Source organism: Cyprinus carpio, chromosome A19, assembly GCF_018340385.1.
Source record: "Cyprinus carpio isolate SPL01 chromosome A19, ASM1834038v1, whole genome shotgun sequence".
Lineage (NCBI taxonomy): Eukaryota > Metazoa > Chordata > Actinopteri > Cypriniformes > Cyprinidae > Cyprinus > Cyprinus carpio.
The window spans coordinates 9,092,375-9,112,339 of record NC_056590.1 but is presented as its reverse complement, the minus strand read 5'-3'; the positions used below and the strand labels follow the sequence as shown (position 1 = coordinate 9,112,339).

At 35.2% G+C, this 19,965-nt stretch overlaps 1 protein-coding gene across 2 annotated transcripts in view; it reads left to right on the top strand.

The window, feature by feature from the left end:
• Positions 1 to 16,599, top strand: part of LOC109112029 (protein FAM135B-like) — a 48,118-nt gene extending 31,519 nt beyond the window's left edge. The window contains exons 8-20 of one of the 2 annotated variants that reach the window (XM_042776259.1): positions 2,324 to 2,477; positions 4,145 to 4,194; positions 4,332 to 4,487; positions 5,206 to 5,279; positions 5,444 to 5,598; positions 7,641 to 9,897; positions 10,087 to 10,253; positions 10,394 to 10,485; positions 10,950 to 11,047; positions 12,332 to 12,483; positions 12,958 to 13,068; positions 13,150 to 13,263; positions 15,127 to 16,599. In XM_042776259.1, the coding sequence (XP_042632193.1) occupies positions 2,324 to 2,477; positions 4,145 to 4,194; positions 4,332 to 4,487; positions 5,206 to 5,279; positions 5,444 to 5,598; positions 7,641 to 9,897; positions 10,087 to 10,253; positions 10,394 to 10,485; positions 10,950 to 11,047; positions 12,332 to 12,483; positions 12,958 to 13,068; positions 13,150 to 13,263; positions 15,127 to 15,332 (3,786 nt within the window). In that variant the 3' untranslated portion in view covers positions 15,333 to 16,599. Of the gene's footprint in view, positions 1 to 2,323; positions 2,478 to 4,144; positions 4,195 to 4,331; positions 4,488 to 5,205; positions 5,280 to 5,443; positions 5,599 to 7,640; positions 9,898 to 10,086; positions 10,254 to 10,393; positions 10,486 to 10,949; positions 11,048 to 12,331; positions 12,484 to 12,957; positions 13,069 to 13,149; positions 13,264 to 15,126 lie in introns of those variants that run through there. The other variant, XR_006162614.1, reaches the window with a different exon arrangement.
• The last annotated feature ends 3,366 nt before the right edge of the window (positions 16,600 to 19,965 follow it).

Genomic DNA, 19,965 nt, shown 5'->3' with positions numbered 1-19,965 from the left:
CCTCAGCACTTCTACTTTACAATGAAGGACATAATGTGCTGCTCTGTGCTCTGTGACATAAGATATGATTTTCAAGCTTATTAGGTGACAAGTTAATGCTTTAGTCTTTTGCAAAAGCAACATATAGTTAACCCAAAATAAATCATTTACTCACCTTTATGCCATACCCCTTAGGCTTTCTTTCATCTGTAGAGCACAAGAGAAATTTAGAAAGATGTTTTCATTATTAAATGCATTAGGATACTTCTAAATTTATGCAAAAACAGCATTTAAGTATCATAAACGTCATTTAAATTTGCAAGACTTCTGAATCAAACAACAGCCTTCTGTGAGAATTAAAACTTAGTTCAGTGAACAACAACTTCAAAGTCAATTTAGAATAAATTAAATTTAAAGTCGATTTAAATTTTATTCACTCATTCTCCGCTTACTGCTGCAATTGAATCACTGAGTTGAACCAGATCACTGATTCCTAAACAAATCATTCAGACTAGTTTTGTGAATCAGGTGATTCACTGAAAAGATTCAGTTCATACAAAAAATTGTTCATGAATTGGACATCAATACTTATCTAATGAATTACCGTATGGCTTCAGACTTGCATGAAAGTATTTCTACACATGTTGACAGCAAACAGATGACACTATTCCACATTGCAAGCTGGCACGTTTACTCTACCTTGCGCACACAATTTCTTACATTAAATTTGTCTCTGTGAACTATGACCTATGTTGCTTCTATGTGAGTGTAATATTGACTCATGTGTTTTTTCCAGCTGTCACGGGCACTAAAATGTGAGAAATGTCAGTAGAAAGCACAGAGCAGATGTTTGTGAGTTTGAGATAGAGACTGAATTGCATCTGTTTGAGTCAAAAGGACATAACTGACTGTAGATTACAAAGCTTCACACATATAATGACAGCGTTCAGCACTCTCTTTACAAACATACACACACATATTACACAGTGTACACAAGTATAATAGAGGCCCAACAAACTCTACCCTACATCAGCAATTTACAAGCATTTGCTCCAAACATTTAAAGCATAACCTGCGTTTTCGGTTTATGATAAAACTTTACATTTAAAAATTGCTTGTATTTAGAGTTTTAGATTCATATAGAAGCCTGTTTCCACACTAGCATGAAAAGGTAACAAGGTAATGCTTTTGAGATTTTATTTTATGACACTTTAATTTCACTTTATTTTATTTTTGACAATTTATTTTATAGTGACACTTTATAGACTCTACAGATCAAATGTATGCATCTTTAATAAATAATACTTTCATTTCAGCAGGGACACATTAAATTGATCAAGAGTGACTAAAAATATTTATAATGTTTCAAAAAAAAATCACATTTCAAATAAATGCTGTTCTTTTGAACTTTCTTTTCATTAAAGAAAATAAAAAAAAATGCATTATGGCTTCCATTAAAATATAAAGTAGCAGTACTGTTTTTAAAATGGATAATAATGCGAAATGATTCCTGAGCAGCAAATCACCTTATTAGAATGATTTCTGAAGGATCATGTGACACTGAAGACTGGAGTAATGATGGTGAAAATTCAGCTTTGATCACAGGAATAAATTATATTTTCAAATATTTTCAAATAGAAATTGTAATAATATTTCACAATTTTACCATTTTAACTTAATTTTGGTCAGAAAATGCAGTCTTGGTGAGCATAAGTGACTTCTTTCAAAAACAAATCTTACCAACCACAAACATTTGAGTAGTAGTGTATTTTTATTCTCATTATTTTTTATTTATTTATTTTTTTTTACTTAATACAATTTGCTTTTACCCAGAAATGTGAAAATTGCTGAAAATGCTACAAATCAAATAAAATACATTAAAGAGACATTATGTTAAAAAAGAGACATCATATAAATGATCTTATGTAGTTATAAGTTCATATGTTTACATTACATTACATGTGTGCACTTCCTCTCTGCAGGATGTCTGTGTCGTTCGCCATAAGCGAGTGCCACGTATGCACACTTCTCCTGTTTTACTGTTGGGAAACTGACTGAGTTTAAAGTTTTACTCTGTGTTTGATCTTCATCTAATTATTGAGCTTCAGGCTCAACCAAACAAACATACAGCTGCTGTTCATAACAACCACCTCACACAAATATGGTATCAGATGGACAGACAGACAGTCAAGTTGTCTTGAGGAATTATATATATTCCTATTTTCCTTGTTAAGTGTTTAGCTACCTGTTTATGTGTGTGCAGAAATAAAAGGTAAGAAGTGTGACACGCAGTGAAATCTGACCTCCACTCGTATGTCCTGTGTGAATGTATGTTTGTTTACAGGGCAGTTTTTACGTGCCATCGGAGAACTGTCTGCAGAGAGCTTACACGTGGCATCGGCGCTTCTGTAAACTGTTGCTGGTGGCTCACAGAGCTCTGCGTTCCTATTACATGGCGCTAATGAAGGAGATCCCTCAACTGCAACACATAGAGATGGGTATAACCACAAACTCATTCACTCATTCACTTCAAATGTGTTTGGTTTTCTCAAGACAGTTGCCTGTCATCATTTACTCACCCTCATGTCCTTCAACATCCATAAGGTTTTTTTCCTTACAAAAAGCACACAGTTATCAGGAACTGTCAAGTTTAAAAAAAGGACATAAAAGCACCATATCAGCATCATAAAAGTAGTTAATACAACTTTGAAGCCATTCAGTAATTGTTGTTGTTTTTAACTTTCTATTCAGCATAACTCATTTTAAAGAAAAGTTTCTTGAGCAGCAAATCAGCAAACTAGAATGATTTCTGAAGGATCATGTGACACTGAAGTCTGGAGTAATGCTGAATAAACAACGTTTAATTTATTTGATAATATCAGTCATTCTTTCACTTTTAAAGCCTGACTTATTCACTGTGGTTGTGAGAAAAACAGAGCCAAGATTACTTGTTTTACAGTTTACAGCAGCATGAGTGTAAGTAAATAATTTTTTGTATGGATTAAAGTGCCCCTATTATGGATTTTTGAAAATTATCTTTCATGCAGTGTGTAACAGCTCTAAATGAATGAAAACATCCTGCAAAGTTTTAAATCTGAAAGCGCACCGTGTATAAAGTTATTGTCTCTCAAATGAATGTGTCGACTCTGAATCATTGAAACAAGTTGTTTTTAAAATGAATCCCAAGCCGTTTCATGTTGACGTCAACATGAAACATTAGCATACTGGCTGCCCACTTGTTGGTCTTTTCGCACTGGTCTGAAAGAAAATGCAAATTCATTCTTTGCCACTAGGTGCCGCTTTTGGAGCCGTAAAAATTGTCGTTTCCCCGGTAACGCTGCACACAAAGCAGCACTGCGCTCACAAACGCTGCTTTATCAGGCATTATAGGTATGGTGAAATGAAAATGAGACAAATCGACCAATCCCCGCAGATTAGCGTCACGCAAAGGAGGGCTTTGGAAAAATGAATCGTTGAGCGAATCGTTTGGGAGTCGTTGAGCAAGTAAGGTAAAAATAAATGCATATTATAAGACAATAAAAGTGTTTTTTGACCTTGCATAACAAGTTGCATAACAATTTGTAGGGTTACGGAGCCCCGCACATGACATGCAAGAAAAAATAAATAAATTGTGTGTAGGATTTACTAATTCGTTCCCTTGATGTACTAAAATGTGCACACGATTACTATTTCGTTCCCTCAATTAATTTGTTCTCTTGATTTGCTAAATTGTGCGCACAATTTACTAATTTGTTCTCTCCATTTATAAATCGTGTGCACAATTTAGCAAATCGAGGGAACGAATTAGTAAATCATGCACACAATTTATAAACTGAGGGAACAAATTTGTAAATCGTGCACATGACTAAGCCTACTATTTTTTTTTCCTGCATGCCATGTGCAGGGCTCCCTAGTTGGAGACTCCGAAAACCAAAATATGAACCTTTTATTACCCATAATAGGGGCACTTTAACTTTAAAGTAACACTGAGGAGGAGCAGGTGAAATATTTATATCACGTAACACAAGCATATAAATGCTAATAAAAAAAAGAAAGTGAATAGTTTTAGAATTAAATTGAAATTAAATAAAAAACTTAAAAAAATTAAAAATACAACCACAATAGTTGTCTGTGTCTAACTCTCTCATTATGTTCTCATTTCCAGAGGACTTTCCCCTTGAAGAAACATTAAACCAGCTCACCATTGAACTGCAGGTTTGTGAAACAATTTACTTATCATATTCTTGTAAAAACATACCATTAATATGATGACGAGGTTAAACACCATCACAAAAATAAGTATTGTTTGGTGGCTAAATAAGATTGATTGTTTTAACTCTCTCTCTCTGTAGTTGCAGAGCGGTCATGAGAAGGTAGCAGAACAGATCAGTAAAGATCAGACTCAGCTCTGTGCTCAGCTGTCTGCTCTTTGGACACAGTTTTTGGAAGCCACGGTTCCTAATCCACATATCCGCTCACATCTGGCCCAGGAGCACCACACACTCAGGGTGAGATCTGTTTTATATTGGGAAGTCCTAGACTACATTTCTTGTTGAATATCATGTTTCATTTAGAAATATGTCGCATTAGAGAAGTAAAATGAGTTGTAAAGTCTTTTTGAGCATGTTCAATGCCCGCAGGTCTTCTTTTCTAACCCTTGGTTATGAGATCTTGCCACAAATGGCGCTAAAGCCTGAACTGCAGGGTGAATTTTGAGCGTGACAGCATTTTTTACTTTATGAAATACACAAACAGCTCATTTAATAATTGTGGCAACAAACTAACATGAATTCCTGATTATCAACAGTAGAATTAGTTTCTAGACAGGCTGATTTAAATGATTGTAGGATAAATCCTGGAATAAAATGGGGTTCTCATACACAGCCTGAATTACCCAGCACCCCTCACAACTCTGCGTTCTCTTGAGCGATGCTTTATAGGTAGAAACCTCATCTCTTTTGATACATACAGTAATTCCACCCACAAGACAGCTCAGCTTTTAATTACAGAACTCTGAGTTATTATAATGATGAAAAAGATGAAGAGATGAATCCAATTTAGTTTTTATTACTGTAGTGGTTTTATTTCTTTCTCGTATGTGAGGTTCCTTTATAAAATATTTCTGCTTGCTGTGGAAGACTGATCTTAAAAAAAGAATATAAATGTATGAAATATATATATATACACACACACATATATATATAAAGAATGTGTGTGTCTGTGCAGGTCAGGAGATTTTCTGAAGCATATTTCTTCACTGAACATCCCAAAGAGTCCTCCCTCACATTTCAGGAGGAGCTGTGAGTCTTTATTATAGTATAGTCTCTGTCTTTCTCTTTTAAACACATACTCACATATACCTAGCTATGTAAATGGAGGAATAACCTTCATTATTTTAAAGCTACTGTAAATAATACTACTCGTAACCCTTACCAAAAAAACTGCTGTGTATCTTTCATGACAGTATCAACAGACACGCACAGGTGGCCACAGAGATGCGCAACTCTGATTACCTGCTCCGAATGCCTCCACTTCCTGTGGAATGCCTGGACATCGACGGAGACTGGAGCAGCCTGCCAATCATCTTTGAGGACAGATTCGTGGACACGCCCTGTTTAGGTGACAACAAGCAGTCACCCTGTTTAAAAGAAAGCAAATGAATGAATGAACAAAATAATGAGCATCTAAATAAACAAACAAGCACAAATCACAGAATGAATGAGCAAACCTATAAATGAACAAAATAAAAACAAGGCAAGGCAAGGCAAGTTTATTTATATAGCACATTTCGTACACAATGGTAATTCAAAGTGCTTTACATAAAAGAAGGTAAAATAATCATGAAGAAAAATAATAACAAAAATAAAAACAAGCAATTTTAAAAACATAAAACAGGCAATTTTAAAACATTGGAAATGATTTAAAAATTGACGTATTTAAAATGAATTTAAAACAGTTAAAAATAGAAAATGATTTTACATAGAATATAGTGAATATGTAAAATACAGTGCAATCAATTCGGACATCGCACATTGCTCATTCAACAAATGCACAGCTAAACAGATGAGTTTTGAGTCTAGATTTAAATGTGACTAATGTTTTAGCACATCTGATCTCTTCTGGAAGCTGATTCCAACTGCGGGCGGCATAGTAACTAAAGGCGGACTCCCCTTGTTTTGTGTGAACCCTTGGTATTTCTAACTGACTCGATCCTAATGATCTGAGTGGTCTGTTAGGTTTATATTCAGTGAACATATCTGCAATATATTTTGGTCCTAGGTCATTGAGTGATTTATAAACGAGTAAAAGTACTTTAAAATCAATCCTAAATGTAACTGGAAGCCAGTGTAAGGACCTGAGGACTGGTGTGATATGCTCAGATTTTCTGGTTCTAGTCAGAATCCTGGCAGCAGAGTTCTGGATGAGCTGCAGCTGTCTAATGGTCTTTTTGGGAAGGCCGGTGAGGAGACCATTACAATAGTCCACCCTGCTGGTGATAAAGGCATGAACAAGTTTCTCTAAGTCTTGACTGGAAACAAAACATCTAATTCTTGCAATGTTTTTTAGATGATAGTATGCTGATTTAGTTACTGCTTTGACATGACTACTGAAACTAAGGTCTGTCTCCAGAATCACACCAAGATTCCTGACTTGATTTTTTAGTTGTTTGTCCCCTTGAGTCAAGGTATGCATTCACCTTGAAAACTTCATCTTTGTTTCCAAATGCAATAACTTCAGTTTTTTCCTTGTTTAACTGAAGAAAGTTCTGGCACATCCAACTATTAATTTCATCAATACATTGGCAGAGGGAGTCAATGGGGCTGTAGTCATTTGGCGATAAGGCTAGGTAAATCTGGGTATCATCAGCATAGCTGTGATAGGCAATTTGGTTCTTTCTCATTATCTGACTTAAGGGAACAAAATACATACAAAAAAAAACAAATGAATGAATTGACAAAAACAAACAAATCACAGAATGAATGAGCAAACCTATAAATGAACAAAATAAATGAAGGAACAAAATATTTAGAACTAAAAACTACAGAATTAGTGAACAAACAAATATATGAACTGATATATAAATGATTGTATGAACAAACAAAATGAAAGGCCATACTAATTAATGAATAAACAAAAAATTGAGAATTTTAAACATACAAATCACTGAAAGAATGAACAAAGTTATGAATGAACAAAAAAGTAAATCAACAAACAAAACATTTAGAACTAAAAACTGAATCAGTGAACTGCATTATGAACAAACAAATAAATATAAGAATCAATGTAGAAATGAAAAACGAACAGAACTAAAGAATAAACAAATAAATAAAATAAAATAAACAAGCAAACAAATAAATGAATAGTTGAAAGAATGAGCATACCAACAAAGACAAATGTATTAACAGACTGACAAATCAATGAGAAATAATAAGTAATGAACCAACAAACTAACAAATGCATGAACAAGAATGAAAATCTTAATGAGTTAACTCAAGAATTTAAGAAAAAATTAATGAATAAATGAAAAAAAAAAGATTTATTAATTAGTCAACAAATTAATAGGTCAACAGAACAAACAAAAATACACAAAGTATTCTCAAGTTTTTATTAAACAAAAAATACAGTTGAGCACATATAAAGTTTCTCTTTCTCTGTTCTAGACTACAACCTCCATGTGGAAAATCAGAGAGTCTTAAACTCTCAGCCATGTCCTGAGCCAACAGAGATGAAAGATCAAAGCATCAGTCCGGTTGAGGGAACACAGGACACAAATTCACCAGCAACTCCCCCTGATGAACCTCCCTGTGAAGATTACATGGACTTGCCCACATACATGGCCCTGATTGGCCAGCAGGAGGACTGCATCACTAAATATAAAGAGACTAGAGCTCAAGCAGAGACTATGATTGGCCATGTGGGAGAGACTGATATTTATAGAAGCGAATGTATGATGACCTCAGATTCAAGAATTGATTCTGTTGATAAGGCCACATGCCAATATGAAACTGAGGAAGGATTCAATGTTGATTGTAGGTCTGTAGACAGCGATGAAGCAATAGATACAAGTAACCTTGAGAAAGCTAGCTGCCAAAAAGAAGCAGTGAACTTTGTTGAATCTGATCATGCAGGTCTAAAACAAACAAATGTTACCCAAAATACAGATTTTAATAGTGTACAGACTTTGCTGCTTGTTCCGACGGATGCTGCAGAACTTCCTGACCTCACCAGCCTTGACAGCTTTGAGTTCTTGCCCACTCATAACCATGACAACCATCTTGAAACACCAGGCAATACTGGGAGTCTTGGCAACAATGAGCCACAGTCGGTATTAGATAACAGATACATTGAAGCACCTGCAAAGGATTATGGGAGCAAGGATACATCACCAGCTAATCTACTGAACACCAACTCAATGGGAACTGACACTTTAGCCACGTCCCCTTCTCGTAATGTTCTACAACAGATCCGTCGCTTGTCCGAAACCCCGCCCAAGGGCCTATTCTTGGGCGGGGCTAAGCTAATGAACCGCTCCTCCTCAGTAATCTCAGATTCTGGTATTGAGAGCGAGCCAAGCTCCGTGGCCTGGACCCTGGAGGGTCGAGGAATTGTCGGAGGGAGTCGTGACGTCTTGCAAAACTTGGCGCGGTGTCAGCCGGTGCATCAGAGCTCTTTGGAGGGCCTACGGATGGAAAGTCATGGCAGCCTGCCCACGCAGGCCTCTCTGACCTCCATAAGCTCCCTGCCTTATGAAGGGGAGGAGGCGAGGCAGCTCAATACTTTGACCAAATCCGTCTCAGCACCACAGATCAGCAGTCCTGACGACACAGAGGAAGATCATGAAACACCCAATCAGGAGAAAAGGAATGTTTGTGTGGCCAATCAAATGAGTCTGAGTGATAAAGCAGCCAGTAAGGTGAAGCAAAATATTCAAGGCGTTTCTATGGAGGACAGAGAGGAAACAACCAATCAGGAGAAGAGGAATGTTTGTGTGGCGAATCAACTGAGTTTGAGTGATGAAGCAGCCAATAAGGTGAAGCGAAATATTCAAGGCGTTTCTATGGAGGACAGAGAGCAAACAACCAATCAAGAGAAGAGGAATGTTTGTGCGGCCAGTCAGCTAACGCAGAGTGAGGAAGCAGCCAAAGAAATGAAGCAGAAGCTTCAAGGAGTTACTAGAGAGGACAGAGGGGAAACAACCAGTCAGGAGATAGACGTGGATAAGTTGTCCAATCAGGAAACAGCAGAGCTTGAATTTGCTAATCCAGTAATGTTACCACACCAGCAATTCGGGACACACAATGGTGTTGAAAATGCCACAGTGGAGGAACCGACTGAAAACGTAGAGAAATGTCAAGAAAACATATTACTTGAAGAGCATTCTGGTCTAACTGATGACAACACAGAGACCTGTAGCTGTGAAAATGAATATTGCGAACACAAGGGGGTGCTAGAATCAAACACATATCAAAAGGGCCCCGATGACATCAGTGTCTGTCACATTCATTTGAATGAATTTGAAGAAGTAAGTATGGAGAACCTTCCAGATCCACCAATCAATAGCAAGAGAAGTTACAAGATTGCTGCCAATGAGAAAGAAATGCTTGCTGATCTCATCAAGCTTCCAGCCAATGAGAGAGAGCAGCAGGCACTAGAGGGGCAGAACAGAGCCAGTAAAGTGCCAAGTACTGGTCTGGCATTTGTGAATAAAAAGGTGGTGGAGGTAGTCAACCTCTCGGTGTCATGTGCTCCCACATGTCTGCCCTTCTCGTCCATGCTACGTGATTCGCCATCTGTTAGCGGAATCTCCACGCGCCAGGCCACCTCCCCCATTACCCATCAACCCCTAGGCTCATTTGGAATAATTTCCTCCAACTCCTCCTTCAGCGCTGATCAGGAAATCAATGAGAGAATGATTAAGTAAGTTAATTTTGGTTATTCACTAATAGCAAACAAAATTTATATTTTAAATGTACATTTTCTCACCAATCATAAGGAGTTATGAACGTATGTACAGGCCGAATTTTCAGCTTCCCCCCTTTACTATTTAAACAGAACTTGAATGCATTGCTCACTGTATTATTACAGTTTTGCATTGATGTCTTAAAGCTTCTATAAGGCAAAGGAAGCCATGCTGAGAGAGCTGGTGTTCAGAGGCACTCTCTACAGTGACCTGCCTTACCTCGCCTCCGATCATCCATACTTCCCTCCTGAGGAAGACGACACCGAGTTTGAGGATGGGATCCACCTCGTGGTGTGTGTCCATGGACTTGATGGTAAACGTTCCAAACTTGAAGAGATTTGGATTCATATAGATCTGCCAAATATTTAAGATGTAAAAAATAATAGCTGCATCTGTAGTAAATTGTTTGTGTGTGTGTGTTTGTGTGTGTGTGTGTGTGTTTGTTTGTACCAGGTAACAGCGCAGATCTGCGGTTGGTCAAGACGTTTATAGAGCTTGGGCTACCTGGATCTAGACTGGATTTCCTCATGTCAGAACACAACCAGGTAGAACATCCGACTAATCATCACAGTTGTTGAACTGTACTCAGCCAATCAGAGCACCCAGGACATCATGACATTAGTCAATGACAGGTCAGGGGTCGGATATGAAATGAATAAATGAATGAATGAATTTAAATAAATAAATAGAAAACATTTCATGATTTTAAAAAAGGAGAAGCAAAAACACATGAACCAGTGAATGGAGTGAAAAAAAAGTGAAATCAAATGTTCCACTTTTTCTCTGCTCAGATCGAAAATATTTCATATTTTATCAACTTATATTAGCATGCCAACACAGCAACAAGCAACTATCACTATGTGACTAGTTAACAGCATAGCTGCACACAACAACCAATCAGAAAACTACAATGCCAATTCTCAACAACAACTCAACAACCAATCACAACTTTGGCTCCTAGTACAAGTTTAATCAGCTTTCTGTTGACACTGTCATCTTCTGTCTCTAGACAGACACCTTTGCAGATTTTGACACCATGACTGACAGACTTCTGGACGAGATAATTCAGCACATCCAGCTGTATAACCTCACCATCCATCGAATCAGGTTTGTAAACAGATGACCTCATTAAATCTCACAATCGTATTGATATTATAGCAGCACAACCAAACCACAGTCAATATCAGCATTGCATTAGAGCTCAAACTATGAGTCTGAACAGATTCTGAACAGTAGACATTCAATTGCATGCCTTCTGAATCCAGATGGTATAGTTACGACATCTACCAGCAAGGTCTAACTAGGCCATGTCACCCACCCTGTTAACACTGACACTATATGACTTCTTAAAATCCTGTGATATCACACATACTACACAAAAACACAAAACACAGACTAGCGTGCCCCCTTGTGGTTGGGCAGTAGATACATCTGCCACAACCATTTGAGAGCAGTTAATCATGTTATAAGCCTCAATAGTTTTGTCTTTACATCTGGATATTCATGAACAATTTAACAAATGTATGATCTTAAGCTGCTTACAAAATAGTATTTTGTAGTCCAGGTTTGCATTTAAAATGTTTGATTCAGATATCAAGTATAGCATGGAGTATAAAGCTTCACATTAAAGATATGCTTTTAGAGTCAGTAAAAAAAAAAAAAAAAAAAGTGTGAATACAGTAGTTGAAGATTAATTTTGGCTCCTGGATGGCTCTATTGATCCCACAAGAACTGCGTATTTTATACTTACTATTACCACAAGATGGCAGTAAAGTACAAGAAAGGTCTGTTTGGCATTCAGAAGAAATAAAATCTGAAGATATTCACATAAAATATAACAAATGTGTCTCCTAGTTCATATAAAGATTTTTTTCTTAATTTTACAGTCTTTTAATTATTTTTGATAGTACTTCTGAGTCTGTTCATTCTCTGAAGTTTAGAGTTTCAAATGTCTTTTCAAAATCAAATGGTAAAAAGTTTCATAATGACTGAGAGATTTAATTAAAGCTGTAGTTCCTTAATGCAATGTAAGAATATCTTGCAATGAAAAGAGACTACCACATTTCGCTATAAGTTTGATTGCATAATTGCTGTAAATAGTGTTAATCGTCTGTTTGTTTACGTCTTTTATTGATTTTCCTGAACATTTCTGCCGTATGCACATAAACTGACAGTCACCACTGATGAGCTACTCCTAAATATTGTAGAAACTTAATTTTCTGTAAAGTTGCTTTGCAATGATTTGTATCGTAAAAAGCGCTATACAAATAAACTTGAATTGAATTGAATTGAAAAAAGAGACCCAAAAATGAATCAAAATGAATCCTTATTTTGAACTCTTGTTTTTGGAAGGTTCAATGCCTGACTTTTTTGTTTGTTTCTTTTTGCCAGTTTTATCGGACACTCTTTGGGGAATGTCATCATTCGATCTGTGCTGACCCGACCCAGATTTCGCTGTTACCTCTGTAAACTCCACACCTTCCTGTCCCTGTCTGGACCCCACCTGGGAACACTGTATAACAACAGCACGCTGGTCAGCACAGGTACACACACAAATACAGACTACTGTTCAAATGTTTGGGGTCAGAAATGTTTTATTCAAGAAATTGATTTGTATTCATGTTATAAAAGACTTCTATTTCAAATAAATGCTGCTATTTTGAACTTTCCGTTCATCAAAGAAAATCAGCATATTAGAATGATTTCTGAAGGATCATGTGACACTGAAGCCTGGGTAATGATGCTGAAAATTCAGCTTTGCGTCACAAAAATAAATTAAATTTTAACATATTCTCAAATAGAAAACAAGTATTTTAAATGGTAATAATATGTCAGAATATTATGATTTTTACTGTATTTTTGTTCAAATAAATGCAGCCTTCGTAAGCATAAGAGTCTTAGCTGCCCCAAACATTTGAGCAGTAGTGTATATGCAGTCTTTCTAGAGTACATCGGTCACCATTTCCTCAAGCTGATGTTGTTCTAAACCCATATGACTTTCTATCATTGTTCTTCAGGTCTGTGGCTTATGCAGAAACTGAAGAAGTCTGGTTCCCTACTGCAGCTTACATTCAGGGACCACACTGACCTGCGACAGACCTTCCTCTACACACTCAGCAAGAAACCAGGTAGAGACACATGGAAAGACAAGCAAGGAGGAACACAAACACATACACACATACCCATGTTTTCTTACTTTTTTTGTCCAGGTCTGCAGTTCTTCAGGAACGTGGTGTTGGTGGCCTCTCCACAGGACCGATATGTGCCCTTCCACTCGGCCCGCATCGAGATGTGTCGGACGGCGCTTAAAGACAGAACCACAGGTCTGTTAGCTAAAAAACTTCCAGTTCCAAACCAGAACTTGCCAGGATGATTTAGCAAGCACATAGCAACACCCTAGCAACCAACGCTCTAGGATCAAATGCTTCAACTATTAATTTTTACATTTAAAATACAAATAAACCTGAGATTTTTTCTGCACGCATATCCCATTAGCAGCAAATCGCTCTGCCAGCAGTGTGAATGAAATGTAATGAAAGGAAACTGCGATAGGAAGTTCAAGGGAGAGCAAGAGGGAAAAGAGCGTTCTTCATTTTATGAGACTGTCACCTCTTAGAGTGGCAGCTCAGCTGTCCCCTCTTTGACAGGTACTTTTCTCTCTGTTTGAGAGACAGATTAGAGAAATCAGTCTCTCTGTGAGTGTCAGTGTGATAGTCAGAGCTAAGGATACACACTCTGAGCAGACACACACACACACACACACACACACACACACACACACACACACACACACACACAAAGACAATGATCTCACAGAACAATGGAGGATGCCTTGAAATAGAGACTTAGAAATAAAGACTGTCTATATTGATGCATAGCTAGCTGCAGACAGCGAAACAATAGCAAGAACTTCCACAACATGGTAAGTTCCAATCAGATTGGTAGGCTTTCCGAGAGTCTGTGTGTGCAGGTTTTTATCAATCCGCTTGGAGAAGAAGTTATGTTTACGAGTTCTCAGGCTCTTCTGGGAAAGAACGTGTCACAAGATTTGCAGGGTTTGCGAGTTTAATTGCATCAAATCTTTAAAACTGAAAAATATGCAAGACTCTTGCATGCTGTTGATTAATAATAATAATAATAATAATAATAATAATAATAATAAAACACAAGCAAAAATCTACAATGCATTTACAATGTTAGTCTAAGGGGCAAGGCACTGTACCAGGATAAACATTACATACAGTTTCCAAAATATATATAGCTACACAAGTTTACTTATTATCTTGTAAGCTGGTATCCCATCTATGTTTTTGAAAAAGTCTTAAAGTCTTTAAATATATTAATATATATATATATATATATATGCATTTATTTGATCAAGAATTCAAAAAACAGTAATATTGTGAAATATTATTACTGTATTTTAAATGTAAAAATTATTTGTAATTAAATGGCTGTTTTGTACTTTAGTGTGTTGTAAAATGTAATTTAGATTTGGTGCTCAAGAAATATTTTTTTATTATCAAAAACCAGTGAAAAGCAATCATAAAAAATTCTTTTTAACAGACTTAATGAAAAATAAATATATTTTTATTATCAAAAAAAAAGCAGTTAAAAAAAATTATATTTTAATTTCAGGATTTATTTTAATAAAATTTTATTTTAACATTTTTATTTTAATATTTTATTTTCATTTATACAAATAATCATTAATTAATAAAAAGTTATTTATTTATTTATTTATTTTTACAAAAAATATTTAAATGTTTTCTTTTTATATTTAAATATTTTATTTTGGTGATTCATTTTTTTCAGGAATCTTAAATTAACAAAAATTAATAAAAAATCTTATATTAAAAATAAAAATATTTTAAAAAAACAAAAAAATAAAACATTCATATAAATAAAATGAATCCATACTTAATAAGAAAAATTATTAAAAAAAAAAAAATAAAAAATAAAGAAAAAGAAAATATTAAGCCCAAAGTTTGGAATGGTAATATTTATTTATTATAAAACAATTTGTGTGTATATCTACTTATATAAACTTAGTTTTTGTTTTTCAATATATATCTATTTCACACTAAAAAGCATCAACAAGACATCTACTATAATACATTTGTAATTAATATGTAATATTATATTTTATATGTTGAATGTAATGTGTTATATTTGCTTTCTAACAGGTCCAGTATATACAGAGATGATCAATAACTTACTCCAGCCATTGCTGAGTGCTCCAAATTGCCGTTTGATCAGGCAGAACGTGTTCCACGCATTACCGAACACAGCCAACACGCTGATCGGACGCGCGGCTCACATCGCGGTGCTTGACTCTGAACTCTTCCTGGAGAAGTTCCTTCTAGTGGCCGGGCTCAACTACTTCAAATAGCCATGCTTTCGAGATGACATCATGCCATGAGTTGGGTGGGAGAGCCAATCATATTACACGTCACGTCAGCCAATCACATTTCATTTGAGTCATAATGAGCTCTAAAATTGTATTTTATTTTATTTTACTTTTTTTTTCAATAAGTTCAGTCTTTGGATGCAAAGAAAAAACAGAAATTGAAGATTTAGATGGTGAATCTGAATTCATATATGTAAAGTCTGTACAGAAAGAACATTGTATACTAAGCAAATAGAGGAAACTAACAGCTGGAGGCCTACACACGCCTTAACGAAGCTTTATGACGTAATAACACTGAATAATCCTAACTGGAGAGTTAATTATGTGAATGTAAATTCGGTGTGTAGCTGGTCTTGTAACAACCACCTTGGTTCTTCATTCCCTCCAGTCACAGAAAATATATATATATTTGCTGCGCCGTTTGTAACTTGAAGAGGTCAATATCACTGGCCTTTATACTTGAAGAGTAAATTCAGTCATTGGCGTTTGAGTTTTTCGTTATGAGTGTTTTCATGTCTCTTTTTATCGAGTCATTCTTTTATAGTTTGTGTGTTTCGACTGTTATGTTGTGAAGCGAGAGTCTCACTGTAAAATATGCCAAATCCATTGGGGTTTATGTATTGTGATGGAATACATTCTGTCAATTTCCCCTTAACCATGTTCAGTAGGTGTACAGAGAACATGTTCTGAATGTGTTTACCATTCCAGCCTTAACTATCAAAACGTGAGTATTTCTAAACATCTTCGATCTATAATTTTTATTGTTACGTTCATTGATTTTAAATGGTTAGTTGACAAAAATGAACATTTTATCATCATCATTCACTCACCCATCATGTCGCTCCAAACCTGTGATCTGCTTTCTTCCATGGAACACAAAGGAGTGTTGCTCCAAAGGTGACAAAAATATGATCAAATCAGTCATTATAAAGCTGATTTTAAAATGACACATTCATGTAAGACATTTCTAGAATTAATTTGCTGCTGTACAGCTGTGAGCATCCATAGCTGTCATTCAGGATTGGATGGGCTCAATTAAATGGAAAAGAGGTTTTGCTATCACATTTACTATAAAATGTATTTCCTTATGTTGTTCTTTTGTAAAATACTCTTCTAAACATTAAGGGGTCATTTACATGACAACATTTTCAGTCAAAAATGGGAAACTTTTTATGCTTTTTACCTGTTCGTTTACACGACAACGGCTTTTTGGGGACTGAAAACGCATATTTTTGAAAACGGGTTTCAAAGTGCAAGTTTTTGAAAACATGTAGTACTGTATGTAGACATGCGCAGTACTTGTCGATTTTAAAGGCAAGCACGAACAAACATACACAATAGTGATGGAGTACATGGTACTGTTGTTGCTGTTCAAGAGTTTGCTAATGCTTCTTCAGAAAAGTGTGGATTTACTTCACCAACATTACAAACAACAGCAGAGACGTATCATATACAGTACAGGTCAAAAGTTTGGAAACATTACTATTTTTAATGTTTTTGAAAGAAGTTTCTTCTGCTCATCAAACCTGCATTTATTTGATCAAAAATACAGAAAAAAAATGTAATATTGTGATAGATTATTACAATTTAAAATAATTGTTTTTAAATTTATTATACTTTAAATTATCATTTATTTCTGTGATGCAAAGCTGAATTTTTAGGATGATTATCACATGATCCTTTAGAAATCATTCTAATATGATGATTCATTATCAAAGTTGGAAACAGTTCTGCTGCTTAATATTTTTTTCAGAACATGTGATACATTTTTAGGATACTTTGATGAATAAAAAGTAAAAAAAAAAAAAGAAGCTATGTTTTTAAAATATAAATATTTTGTAATAACAATATACACTACTGGTCAGTAATTTGGGGTCAGTAATTGTTTTTTTTTTTTCATTTTTTTAAATAAATCAATACTTTTATTCAGCAAGGATGTGTTAAATTGATAAAAAGTGATAGTAAAGAAAATATATTATTAGAATATATATTATTAGAATTATTTCTTTATTTTGAATAAATGCAGTTCTTTTTAACCTTTTATTCATCAAATATATTAGACTGCAGAACTGTTTCCAACACTCATAATCAATCAGAATATTAGAATGATTTCTAAATGATCATGTGATAGACTGGATGTTACATGTGACACTGAAGGCTGGAGTAATGATGCTGAAAATTCAGCTTTGCATCACAGGAATAAATATTTTTTTTTTAAGTATATTCAAATAGAAAACTATTATTTTAAGTTCTAATAATATTTCACAATATTACTGTTTTTTCTGTATTTTTGATCAAATAAATGCAGGCTTGATGAGCAGAAGAGACTTCTTTCAAAAACATTAAAAATAGTAATGTTTCCAAACTTTTGACCTGTACTGTATATGCATCATATTTTAAAAAAGCAAGGGAAAAACTTTTCCTTTTTTTTTTGACTACATCGTTTTCGTGTAAACGTACAGTAGCTTAAGAGCTACGTATGCCCTACTAACAGTGTTTGCGTGCACTTGAATTTGCAACCTGTCTTCTTTCTTGCATTCTGAAATGTGGTAGTTTCTTTTCTTCCGTTTTTACACTGTAAAAGGAGCACAGAAATTGATTTCATGCACATACATCAGAAAATATATTTGTAAGGAAAGGCTTTGATAGTATGGAAAGGTTTAATGCAGATCACATATACAGAACTCCACTGAGGCGAAGTCAAAACCCTACAGTGAAACTACCGTTCAGAAGTTTGGGGTTGGTAAGATGTTTTTCATGTTTTTCAAAGAATACTTGTATGCATGCCAGGGCTGCATTTATTTGATCAAAAATACAGTAAAACAGTAATATAGTGAAATGTAATTACAATTTAAATAACTGTTTTCTATTTTAATATATTGTAACATGTAATTTATTCCTGTGATGCAAAGCCGGATTTTCAGCATCATTACTCCAGTCTTAAGAATTATTAATATTTCTTAATTACTTAATATTGCTTAATATTTCTGTGCAAACTGACACTTTTCTTCATGATTTTTTGATTATTAAAAACACCATTTATTTAAAACTTTTGTAACATGTCTTTAACTGTCACTTTTGATCAATATAATGCATCCTTTCTGAATAAAGGTAGTAATTTCTTTCAAAAAAGACAAACAAACAAACTTTCGTACAATAGTATATCTAAAACTAACACTTTGCTTTTCAGCACTGATTGCCTTTTCTTTCCTTTTTTCTTTTTTTAGATTTGCTTTTTTCATTAACATATTTATTGTTTCAGTTAAGAAGCGTTCATTGAAAACCCCGTGAAAATTGAGGGCAATGTCCCAGTGTTTATGCTGATTGCAGCCCTGTTGTGTTTGCTTTGTATATTTTATAGTCTTTGTCGGTTAACATATTCTGATAGCAAATTTCTGTGCATCGTTTGGTTGTCGTAAGATAAGCAAAACATTTTATTCCCTGTGTTTTTGGTCCATTTTACCACTGTACTCAGCTTATCTTATTTATTGTATTGTATCACACTGGACTGACCTCGATTTTATCTATTTGCGGCTCCAGAACACTTAGTTTTCCCATGAAGTTCATCCTTCAGCTGTCTGCTCCTTGAGGGTGACACTAACATCTCACACTTCAGGTTTTCACCTCCTTCTGCATCTTTAGCTCTTGTTTTCCCGTGAGTTCTGGGTCTCATTCAGCCACCGTCAGCAGCATGTGATTGGGTTTAGATCAGCGCTGCCGTGTCATCAGAGTTAGAAGATGCCCTTTCTGTCCCCGCTGAGCTTTTATGTACACGTTGACTGACACTTGATTAGTCGGTAAATACACTGTCACTGTGATTGACACTCATTTAACTCCGCCCCTCAGTACACATGACCATGTCATGTGACTCTGCTGCTTTTTCTACCGCTGAAGAAGGACACAACACACACAAAAAACTCCACAACACACAACACTCTCCTCCACACAGATCTTTTTTTTGTTTGCTAGCTAATTTGGGCTGATGGCAGAGTTTGCTCACACAAGTCAAGCATATTAATTACAGAAATAGAGCTGATCTGCAGTGCGAATACTGACCAAGGGCAAAAGCAGGTGTCTATGTGTGTAAAATACAGTCACACAGATGCTGTAAAAACACCTATTCGTCTCACAGAGGCATTAAAATAATCTATTTAATTATTTTTTTTTTTTTTTACATATTTTCTATCCTGTAAAGCATTTAAACCCTTCAATGACCCACATTTAGTATTATTTTTCAGACTGTAATGTGGTCAGACAAGTGTTATGAATGAGAAAGTACAAGTGTTGATGTGTTTCTGATTTTATTATTTATGTTTAACTTTTATTTTTTTCATTTTCCCACATACAAGTTTCACGAAAACCATTAGCAAAACATCTACTATAATATATTTGAGATTAGTATGTTATTTGCAAAAATACACTGCTACGTACAAATATCTCTTCATGGACAAAGAGGCTTTTCGGGTCCAGATGGTTTTATTTCTCAAAACAATCAACTCCCAGTAGAAAATCCTGCTTTTTTCTTGATTCTTTTTTATAACCCAAATAACTCCCATTCAAATCAAATATTTAGGATGTGTGTTTGTTTGTGTGTGTGTGTGTGTGTCTGTGTGTG